Consider the following 11,755-nt stretch of genomic DNA (forward strand, 5'->3'; position numbering starts at 1 on the left):
TTTGTCTGGTTTCTCGAGTACTCGACGGCGAGGAGTGGCGAAAGGCGAGACTTCTTCAATTTAGGAACTTTATATTTTCAGGTCGAATGTCAATCAATTCCAGAGGCTTCGCTGAAGATGAACTCTTATTTGAAACTATTCACAAACAGCCCTCCGTTATGTTAGTTTAACAAAAATACGCCCTTCATTGTTTGGATACTTGATCGAATGGGCCCCTATAACTGTTCTAAAGACAAAAGTGCGCTTCTATCGAAATCCATATTCAACGTACTCCAAACATGGAATTTGCATTTTTTTTTTTATTTTTCATATTAATAGTAAAGTTTGATTATTAATGGAAAAGAATATAATGATACCATAATTATTGACGAAAACAGAATAAAAAATTCTTTTTACCATGTACTAAATTTAGTTATAAAAAAACGAGTAAAAGACAAAGATATTATGTGATTAAATAACGATAGATCATTGTATTAAAGGGGTCGATTTGTGGTCATAAAAAACGGAAAAGCTAGAGGGACATTTCACATTTGTAAAACGGATGACAAAAGGGCTTTGGTATTTGATTGAAATAGAATCACAAATGAGTGAAAATAGTCAATGTATAATTAATTGTTATAATTTTATCGTAATGTTTATTAAACAGATTTAATAATTTGATGAACCATTAGTGTGAGATATAACAGATAAATAAAATGAATATAGCTAACAATGAAAAAAATACTTATATAAAACAAAAACATAAATTTTACAACATTATCATATAATAGATTATAGTGATTAAACAAATAACTATAAATAATTATTATATATAAAGATCAATATTTTTTATAATCACACACTTCAAATAATTCATTAAAAATATATCAAGTTGCTTTAGTTCTATTCTTGTCCACTCACTTCATTCATTTCTAGCTAGTAAAGATCGGAGTGTATAGTGAAACATAGCAACATCGTTCAGCTCGAATTAACATTAATTATTATTTATGTTCTTATCTTTAACTTAACTTTCATTTCCATCACAAACTATCTTAAAGTCAACTTTGCTACTTGTTAGTAATATCAACAACTAAATACTTATGTATCATATGACATTTTTTTAATGTATTTCTCTTTTTTGGATTCATTCCCTCTAATAGATAAAAAGATATCAAAAATTGATACGACATGTTAATCTAACACGAACTCGACATCAAATAAACATGTTTAGGTAAAAGGTTTCAATCTATTTAATGGTTGACATAACATGACACAAAAATTAAACATATAAGGTTATGGTTGATAATTTATACTCGAAAATGTCTTGTTTATTTATATGCATTTTTTTTTAATTTATAGATAAATTGAATAGACACAAAATGAAAACCATGTATAAAAGAAAATTTTTGGGTTTAGTTATTTTGTAAGTTTTTCTTTTTTCTTCCATACTCCAATGTCTCATTCAAACAATCCATCTTCCTCATGACCTCTCCCTTCCAACTCCCAACTCCAACTCCAACTCCTAAGCTTTTTATTTTTCATGTTTATTTCTCTTATTCGCAACTCCTACTCTTTCAACTTGTTTAGTGCGTCAACTTGACATGAAACAACATATTTACAAAGCCTAAACCCTAACATGCTAACCCAACACAAACAAGACAAAAAAAAAATAAACAAGTTGATATGACATAACGTGTTAATTAAACATATCAAATTACGGTCCAACTCTCTCAATTTAATGTTTAAGCTTGACATTAACCCGACAAGACTTGGCGTATGTTCCAGTCCTATCTGCAGGCTATGAAAAAACACATCCACTCATAATTTGAACCGAAAAGCAAAACATAGAACAACATCAAAATCTTGTAGCATTTTACCCATTAGTCTACATTATTGATTTGAATCCAGTAGTATTCTCTTTCTTTAACCGGTATATTGGAAGGCGTGGATAGATATGCTATACAATACTACTATTTACACATATGTTATATAGATAATACTATTTGTACATAAAACTTCTCTCATATATATATATATATATATATATATATATATATATATATATATATATATATATATATATGATCATCGTTGTCTATGTTGATGATAAAACATCATTTGGACGAATAAGGAAATCCATAAAATGGCTGAATTTTAAAGAAATAATTTCAAATTTAAAATATTGGAAAAACCAACTATTTGTCTTGTCTTAAAGATTGAGGTGTGTCTAATTGAGTACATTTGCATCAATTAAACTATACAAAAAATGTCTTGAAACGTATCAATATGAAGAATGTCTGATGAGTTAATAATAAACTCGATGATCGATTAGATCTTCGTAACAGGTAAGCGATGAACGTAAAAACAGTAAACAAAACACAAGTATGAATCAAAATGTGTCGAATGATTAGATTACTCGATCCTCAGCAGAGCTCGACTAAGAACTTCCACTATAGAGGATTCTAGGGTTACAAAATAAGAACAATGATATTGCTGAACAATACTTTTCTAATCGATACTAATCATCATCTTGTTCTAAGATGCATGCAAGCATCTATTTATACTAAACCCCACAAAACTCACGGATGGACAGGCCCATACCAGAGATATATATTGGACTAGCTAACGAGCCCAATAGATGCAACACAAAATACGACCCAACAATGTCAAACCTTTTTTAAGCATTCTAATAGTTATTTGTTTAATCATTAAATATTAACAATAAATCAATAGTCTATTTTGGTCATTCGGATAATTGAAGAACATCTTAGTAAAGAAGTAAACATTAACGGAACCGGGGCTCTTATGTATCTAGCCAATTATACTAAACCTACCTGCCACTTATTTTCATATGAATTTGCTAGAAAGGTTTTGCTCATATGTGGTTATGGTGTTTGTTTGAATGCATCGATTTAATCCAATCAAGTGAATCCAAATTGATTGTGATTTTCCAAATATGCATCAGAATAATACAAACTAAATCAAAATCCAATATAGATCAACAAAATTACAATTCGATTGTATATGTTTTCACAATCAGGGTTTCAAGAGCTCATACATTCCAAAAAATACATACTTTAACATTAAACAAACTTTAGTTATCAAGATTAAATTCCACATAGTTAACTTAGTCAACTCTAACAAAAAAATAAAATAAAAAAGAAACATATTACTGTGAACTACAAATTTGAAAAAAAAGGTATCCAGTAAATAACATCATAATCCAATATTATACATGTAAAAACCGCTACAATTAAGCTTGGCGAAACAATAGTTGTGAGTGATAATAATAAAGCTCCAACTTTAGTGTTAATGCAACTCAACTTGGCTTGAACTAGATAATGATAAAACTCCAACTTTAATATACGAAGATAACGCAACATGTGTCACTCAAATAAAAGAATGGTATATCAAAAGTGATAGGATGGAATGTATACCTTCAAGATTCTTTGTATACACTCAAAAGCTGATAAAGGACAAACAATTTGTACTAAAATATATACAAACTAGCAATAATGCATAAAATCTTCTCATGAAGGCACACCGTGCTTCAATATTCTAGAAAAAAGGTTTACGGTATCTAAATGTTACATGCGCACAACAAATAACGGGTAATAGATATCTAAATAAGGGAAGTCAACTATATTTGGCCTTTTTCCTTCACTAAAGTCTTTTCAAATTGAATTTCTCTTAGTGAGATGTATGTCAACGTTAATTTCAAATATCATCATTTAAGAAAATTGTTATGAGTGATAAAGTTGATTAGGGATGGACCAACCAAATGGATTATCAATTACTGCCAAATGGATTATCAATTTTCAGTTTTTTAAAATGTGTGTGTCTTTTTGCATGTGACTATGTATGTGTGCATGCATGACTTTGTTATGTGCATGTATGGATGTGTATGTGTGTGGCAAAACATAAATTACATTGCTATTTTTGTTTTTGTCGAACAAATTTTCCTTCATTATCTCCAACATAGTAAGTATTCACAAAAAATACTGTTTAAACTGGTAACATAGAAGGATCTTAAAACACTCATTTGAATACAAAGTTCTCTCCTAGTTTTATTTATGTTCCCCATAAAGTTTTAGTTTAATTATGGTAGTATTATTTTAACATATCTACATAAATGGTCCATGTGGTTTTTTATAATATCAAGTTTAGTCTTTATTTTTTCGGTCTCATGAAAGTTCTTTATGGTTCAATTTCTATCGTGGTTGACCCCCCACCATAAAAAGTGACCTTTATCCCCTTTTTAATTTATTTTATATATTCGTTAATTAAATTATTTTGAAAAAAAACAAAATAAATAACAACCCATATCCCCAATCCTAAAGGCAATCATATTCACCATAACCCCATCTACCCATACCCTCCTGCCACTCTCTCGTTAATCTCTCTTCTCGACGGTGGAAATCATCGCCACCGCCTATCTATGGAAGAATCAGAACCTTCTGGAGATGCCCTTTTATTGTTAAATGTCTCGACAAATGGTTGATCGATAAAGGAGTTTGTAGCACCACTAGCAATGTTGGAAATATGACAGGTGTCTAGTGACGGAGGTGGGTGTCACCAATGTGGAAGTGGTCCAACAAGGATGAGGTTTTGTAACAACGACCATGATTTTATCACCGCTTCCAAAAGCTTTCCCTTTTCCGGTAATGCTTTCACCAGAAATCCTAATTATTACTCCAGCGACAACGTTGACGGTATTAATCAAATTGGGGTTTTAGTCAGTGATGATGAAACAACACTTTTGTTACAATTTAAGGAAGAGAAGGCACCATTGATGATGGGTTCATATTCCATGGTTGAACGAAAGAGTATGATGGAGGTGTGGTGGTTTGATGGTGGGTCTAGTGGCGATCATTAGGGTGATGCTAAAAGAGTGACTAGTATCTATCGTAAGCTTCATTTCTTTCACTAATGGCGGTGTTTAGAAGTTGCTTGAGTTGCATCAACTGATATTTTTTAGCCGAAGTTCTTCTTAAGCTTTGAACCTTGTTGTTTCAAGCTCCATCGTTGGATAAGAAGAGACTATGCTAATTCCTTTGTACTCCGTTTCAATCAAAACCCACCCACAAAAAGATTCAAAATTCGATATTTTTTACTACAAGAACTAAAGAAAATTAACTTTCCAAGGTAGAAATATAACAATCAAGAAGATAAATTGTTTGATCCTCCATGGTTAGGTGTAACTGCAATGGATGAGAGATGAGTGAAGAAATGAGGAGTGGGTGGAGCTGTTACCGAAAATTGTATTGTTAAAAGTGATTGTAGGAAAAAGTTGTTTGCATAATAATGATAAAGGTTCTTACCGGAGAACACGAAGGGGATATTGATGGTTCGCCAAACGAAGGACCGTAAAAGAAACATAGCGAAATTTGCATATGCAATGTATTGTCACGCGATAAGAAGGTTTGATTTTGGGAAAATCCAAGTTATCGACGATGGAGGGAGAAACCCCTCTAACAATGGAAGTCACCGATGATGTTGGAGGTAGGAGGTAGGCAGCGAGATACCGCCGTTGGTTTAGAATTTAGGAAAATCTAGTATTAAAATTTTTTGTGGCTAGTATTGTATGGGATGATCCGATGAACGCCCAAATGTTTACCTGGGCCAACATATGTTATAGTGTATTTGTGGCTTCCCATTCTGAGTGAAAATTCATGAGATATGAAATATAATTTGGTAGTTTGTATGATGTAATAAGCTTTACAACTTGTAACTGAAGTCCATCGAAGAGAGCTTATGTAGTCATTGCACTTAGACTAATAATTCTAACCAATAAATGTTGAAGTTAAGCTCCTTGCTTAAGCATGTAGGATTTGAGTGATAAAAAATTGAGATGAAAAAAAAAGAAATCACAAAAAGTTGAAGGAATTTTGGAGCTGTCAAAGTATGAAAATCAAAAGATCAAAAATTTTGCAGAATCAAAAATCAAAGATACCAAAAATCAATCAAGAAGATGTTGAATTCAAAGAAATCGAAGAGCAAATATCAAAGAAGATATGAATTCAAAAGAGCTCCATCGCGGTATCAAAGTTGTAATTCTTTCTATAATTTATGTATGCTTGGTAGTTTAACTAAAAATACCTTGAGGTTAAGAAAGATTTTTGGGGATGGATTCGGAGGGTTGCAAAAATGAATTTCGTATAAGCTAAGGGTGAAGGTTCATAAGGATTGTGAGTATTTAGGAATGTGAAGTTTTTAGGAATTATAGACACAAATACATGCATTGTGGTCTTGGATAATGGCTGAGTTTAAAGTGGATTGTTTTATGCAATATTGGTAAGATAAAAATCAGTTTGCTTAGGGGAAAGCAAATATTAAGTGTGGGGTATTTTGATATGTGCATATCTATACATATATTTCACATCATATCTTAATATTACTAGTCATTTTTATGCCCATTATAGAAGAAAAGATACTTAATCTATTGTATGTTATGTTGTAGTGGTAAAAGACATGTTCAGAGCAAAAAGGAAGTTGGAACCTGGAAGCTAGGATCTTTGATCAAGGCTAAATGAAGAAAAAACCCATTCCCACGATGTGGTGACATTACCACGACGTGATGTTTTAAAGTTTCCTGTCAAACCCCAAAGACTTGCGAATTACGTGATAAACTTGAAGACCAAATCGTGGTGGACCGACTTCGAGAAAATTATAAATAGAAGACACATTCCTCCGAAAACAAAACTTCTACCGGAGATATTGTTGACTTCTGAAGGCCAAGAACATACTTTGAAGCTTGGAGTTGCAGAAGATTTATTAGAGCTTAGATTTGAGAGATTTGAGGGAAAACAACTTCCTATTACATTTTTCTTCTTGTGTTTAATCATGAATATTAAGTTGAACTTCGTTTTTATGTGTTTACCTGCTGAAATTAAGGGCTAAAAACCTATGATTTCATTTAGATTAGATTACTTGACTTTTTATGGTTTGATTTATGGTTTGGATTATGATTAGTTGGTTATTTGTTACTTTAGCTTATTAAAAAACCTCTCTATGCTCATGAGAACCACTTTTCTGTTTATTGTTGAGTTTAATTTAGTTTGCATGACCATCATTCCTCATTAAACTTGAATCTTATGATCTTTGTGAATTGCAAAATTATAGGACTAATGTTTTGACCAAAACCTAAGGTTAAATATAAAAGTGGGTAATTAATTGTAGAAACTAATATATGACGAACAATCATATATTGAAATGATTTAATGAACCAAATTGACCGATCCATTATAAGTATAATTTAACTCGAACCAAACACTACTAACTGTTAGTTTATCCGTCTGATCACCTTATGAATTAACTTATTTGCTAAAAGATTAGGTTAGTGAACATTAACCTGGTCATCTTAGGAATCAGTAACTAACGAAACATTAATCCATTGCACTTCCATTAAATCAACCATAATAACAAGTATATCGAAGCTAAACGAAAGTCTCTCAATTATCTTGGTTAAAATCGTCTTTTGTGTTTCTTGCTTTTAATTTTAGTTTTTGTTTCATTAGTTGATAGTTAGTTTAGCTTGTTAATTAAGTTTTTAGTATTGCAAAACTAAAGAAAACCCCATTTCCTTATTTAAATAGTAATTTAGGTAATTAGTAGATAAAATTAGCTAATCATTCGGTTCCCTGTATTCGATACCCGACTATTTGTGCTGTTCTATTTTCAATTAGGTACTGTCTTAGGAGTAATAATTAGTTACATTAGTAGGTTAAACTAGTGCATAACTATTTACGCATCAAATATATATATCTTAAGCTTCATTTCTTTCATTAATGGCGGTGTTCAGAAGATGCTTGAGTTGAATAAATTGATCTTCTTTTAGCTGAAGTTCTTGAGCTTTGAACCTCGCTGCTTCAAGCTCCATTGTTGTGACCAGAAGAGACTCTGTTAACTCCTTGGTATTATGTTTCAATCAAAACCCACCCACAAAAAGATTCAAAATTTGATATTTTTTACTACAAGAACTAAAGAAATTTAACCTTTCTAAGGTAGAAATATTGCAATCAAGAGATAAATGGTTTGATCCTCCATGCCTACATATAATTGCAATGGAAGAGAGATGAGTGAAGAAATGGGGAGTGTGGAGTTATTGCCGGAAATTTTAGTGTTAAAAGTGTTTGTAGGAAAAATAGTTCTTACCGGAGAACATGAAGGAGATATTGGTGATTTGCTTGATAACAAGGATCGTAAAAAAAAACATAGCGAAATTTATAGATGTGATGTATTGTCACGCGACAAGGAGGTTTGATTTTGGGGAAATCCAAATCATCGAGGATGGAGGGGGCAACCACTTTAACGACGAAAGTCACAAATGATGTTAGAGATAGGAAGTAGGCGGCGAGATACCACCGTTGGTTTAAAAATGGTTTAATTAATGTAAAATAAATTAAAAATGATATAAATGTCATTTTATATAAAAACACGATAGAATTTAAAACCACAAAACTATTTGATTTTGCCAAAAACTACAAAGACAAAACTATTTTTGCAGATTTGTCTATTCAATTAATTGAATGGAGTTTTATATTTTTCTTTTTTTACCCTATTATTATTTTTGTTCCATTACGGTCTCCACCTTTCTTCTTTGGTTAGGGTTTTCTGTAAACGACGATCAACCGGAAAGATTATGACGAGAACCAAAGAAACCAGAAGAAAGCGGAAACGTCATGATTCTCCACCACGCCCCTCGCGTTATCGGAGCAGCCAAAAGGCCGATCATTCACCATATTCAGCCTCACACCGTCCCCCGATAAGTTCGGAGCCGAAGCACCATCGGATCAACCAACAAGAACCAACGGGTAAGCGTCCCACTTTCGCTTCATATATCGACACCCCTAATTTACCCGTTAAAGTGAAGTTGCTATGTGAAATCATCGTACAGACGCCACCACTAGAAGTAGATAGGGTTTTAGAAGATGCTGGAATTAGGGTTTCTACAGACATTGTTGAAGATGTCCTCAAGTTATCATATGCACACCCATCCGCCGCCGGTAAGTTTTTCCGGTGGTCGGGATATCAATTGCACGATAGACATAGTCCTTACGCTTGGAATTTAATCGTCGATATGTTAGGAAAGAATGGGTCATTCGACGCCATGTGGAAAGCAATCGAGTCTATGCATAAAGAAGGGTTACTTTCTCTCGCCACATTCGCTTCTGTTTTTGGTAGTTATGTCATTGCTGATAAGGTGAAAGGAGCCTTCAAGACATTCTATGAAATGGAACGCTATGGCTGTGTACGCGATATTGTAGCTTTGAACTCGCTTCTCAGTGCCATTTGTAGAGATGGAAAAACCATAGACGCCAAGGAGTTTTTGCAGGTTGCCAAGTCTGACATTAGACCAGATGCTGATACATATGCGATCTTGTTAGAGGGATGGGAGAATGAACAAGATGCAGTTAACGCTAGACAAACTTTTGAAGAAATGGTTGATGAAATCGGGTGGGACCCCAACAATTTCCCTGCGTATGATTCTCTTTTAAACACTTTACTCAAGGGTTCTGATGGGTTAAAAGAGGCTATGAAGTTCTTTGAATCTTTAAAGGATAGAAGGTGTTATCCAGGTATGAGATTTTTCAAAACTGCATTAAATGAGTGTGTGAAAAAGGGCGATATGAAGTCTGCTATTGTGCTATGGGGTGTAGTGAAGTTGCAAGAAGGTTGCAAACCAGACACTGAAATGTACAATTTGATGATTTCTGTATATTTGAATCTTGAAGACGATGAGCTAGCTGGAAGAATGTTAGATGACATGGTTTTGAATGGGGTATTCCCTGATTCCCAAAGTTATAATCTTTTATTTCAGTTCTTGATTAACACAAATAAAGTTCAAGAATCTGAATTGGTGTTTACTGAGATGATTAAAAACGAATTTGTCCCAACTCATGACAATTGTTGTATGGCAGTTAGGGTTTTTGTAGAGGGTGGAGACCCTTATACTGCTATAAAAGTTTGGAAATGTACAGTTGAAAATTACAAAACTGACCTTGAGGAAACGGGGAATATTTTGATTAGTGGTTTACGTGATCATAATTGGCTTCCTGAAGCAGCAAAGTATGCAGAAGATATTATTGACCGAGGGATTAAGTTGACTTCTGATACATTGTCAAAGATAAGACAAGGTCTTGCAAAAGCTGGAAAAGGACCTGTTTATGATGCTCTTTGGAAGAAGTGGAGTCTTCATCAGGTTAGTTTTTAGACAAGTTTTATTGCTACAAATACAATTGCTAGTATCTGCTTTCTGCTTTATTGACATTTTGTTGAAACGTGTGCAGATTGAGAATCCAAGTACATCCCAAAAGGCGTGTAGTGAACAGGTGAATAATCACCAGGGTGAGGACGTAAATTTGGGGAATAGTGAGGGTGAGAAGATAAATTTGGAGAAGAGAAAGTTGGAAGAGGTGAAGAATGAGAAACCAAAAAGGAGCAAAAATGCATGTCAACAATGTAACAATTTCCACAAGGGAGAATGCAAATTAGGGCAAAAAACATGTTACAAGTGTGGGAAGCATGGTCATAAAAGTAGTGATTGCGTGGAAGAAGCGAGATTATGTTTTGTGTGCAATTCACCTAACCATGTGAAAGCCAATTGTCCGCAAGATAAAAAAAATGGGAAAAAGACTGAGACTGTGACTGTGACTGCGACTGCGACTGCGACTGAGTCAAAGTGGTGTGTGAAATGCAAGCGGGCCCACAAGGGAGAATGCTTGGTAGGACAGAGGATGTGTTTCAAGTGTGGGGAGAAGGATCATATTAGTAGGGATTGCAAAGCAAAATTATGTTTTGTTTGTAAATCCCCTGACCATGTAAAAGCGGATTGTCCCCAAGATGGTAACAAGAACATGGGTAAATAAATGAGTGTAACATGGTTGCAAATCCGACACAAAAAAAAAAAAAATGTATACATGTATGATTTCTTTGTAATTTTTATGTTAGCTATTAATTATAATGTTGATGTAGTGGTAAATATGTTACATACATGAAATGTTTTTTTTTTAAACCAGAAAGATGATGTTCAAGATGTTCACCCTTTTAACGTTAGAATACTTGTGTATGATGGCAGATGTATTTAACTTAAAATCCTACTTTGGGTGCTATTGCATGTTTATGTTATACGAAAATCTTAAATTTGGTGGTCAAAATATTCAAAATAACTGTGGGAAGTATGGTGATAGCGTTTTTTTTTTTTTTTTTTTATTTTTATTTTTATTTTTTTTTATTTTAAAAAAAAAACCCCAGGGATTGTATGCTCCTTTTGATCACTTTTAATTCATTTTGATCTTCGTCATTGGTAATTTCTTTTTCTTTTGTACATTCTAGGTTTTTAAACTGGTAAATGACCTACTAAATAGATGGGTATATATTCTTTATTTCATGGTTTCACTGGACAAATGCTTTTTATGTTGTTGGAGTGAGAAGATCCACATGGAGTGCTATTTTAGACATGACAAAATTGCAAAAAAGGTCCCTGTGGTTGTCAAAATTTTGTAGTTTTGGTCCAAAGCGAAATGTTGTTGCACCACTGGTCCAATTTTGGATACCTTGTGTGGTTTTGGTCCCTATGGTTGTATTTTCTTGTGTTTTCGTCTACATCCCACCTAAAATGACTAATATGCCCCTTAAATAATTATATTTTAATTTCTTCTATTTGTCTTCTTATTCTTATAATAAAATGAAAAACAAAAACAAAATAAACCCACCACTCACTCACTCACTTACTCCCTCTCTCTCTCTCTCTCTATCTATCTATCTATATATCTAT

At 33.1% G+C, this 11,755-nt stretch overlaps 1 protein-coding gene across 1 annotated transcript; it reads left to right on the top strand.

Moving 5' to 3' along the window:
• Positions 1–8,528: 8,528 nt before the first annotated feature.
• Positions 8,529–11,014, top strand: LOC111900264 (pentatricopeptide repeat-containing protein At1g77360, mitochondrial). Its single transcript, XM_023896142.3, has 2 exons — positions 8,529–10,180; positions 10,269–11,014. Exons 1-2 carry the CDS (start codon positions 8,621–8,623, stop codon positions 10,845–10,847), a joined length of 2,139 nt encoding a protein of 712 aa, XP_023751910.1. The 5' UTR covers positions 8,529–8,620; the 3' UTR covers positions 10,848–11,014.
• The last annotated feature ends 741 nt before the right edge of the window (positions 11,015–11,755 follow it).

The sequence above is a fragment of the Lactuca sativa genome, chromosome 2 (assembly GCF_002870075.4).
Source record: "Lactuca sativa cultivar Salinas chromosome 2, Lsat_Salinas_v11, whole genome shotgun sequence".
NCBI classification, from domain to species: domain Eukaryota; kingdom Viridiplantae; phylum Streptophyta; class Magnoliopsida; order Asterales; family Asteraceae; genus Lactuca; species Lactuca sativa.

What these genes read in the sequence shown, in the direction of transcription:
- LOC111900264 (XM_023896142.3), top strand. Translation starts at nt 8,621, where the DNA reads ATGACGAGAACCAAAGAAACCAGAAGAAAGCGGAAACGTCATGATTCT. An exon ending in AGAAGTGGAGTCTTCATCAG is followed by an intron (nt 10,181 to 10,268) that starts GTTAGTTTTTAG and finishes AAACGTGTGCAG; the next exon opens with ATTGAGAATCCAAGTACATC.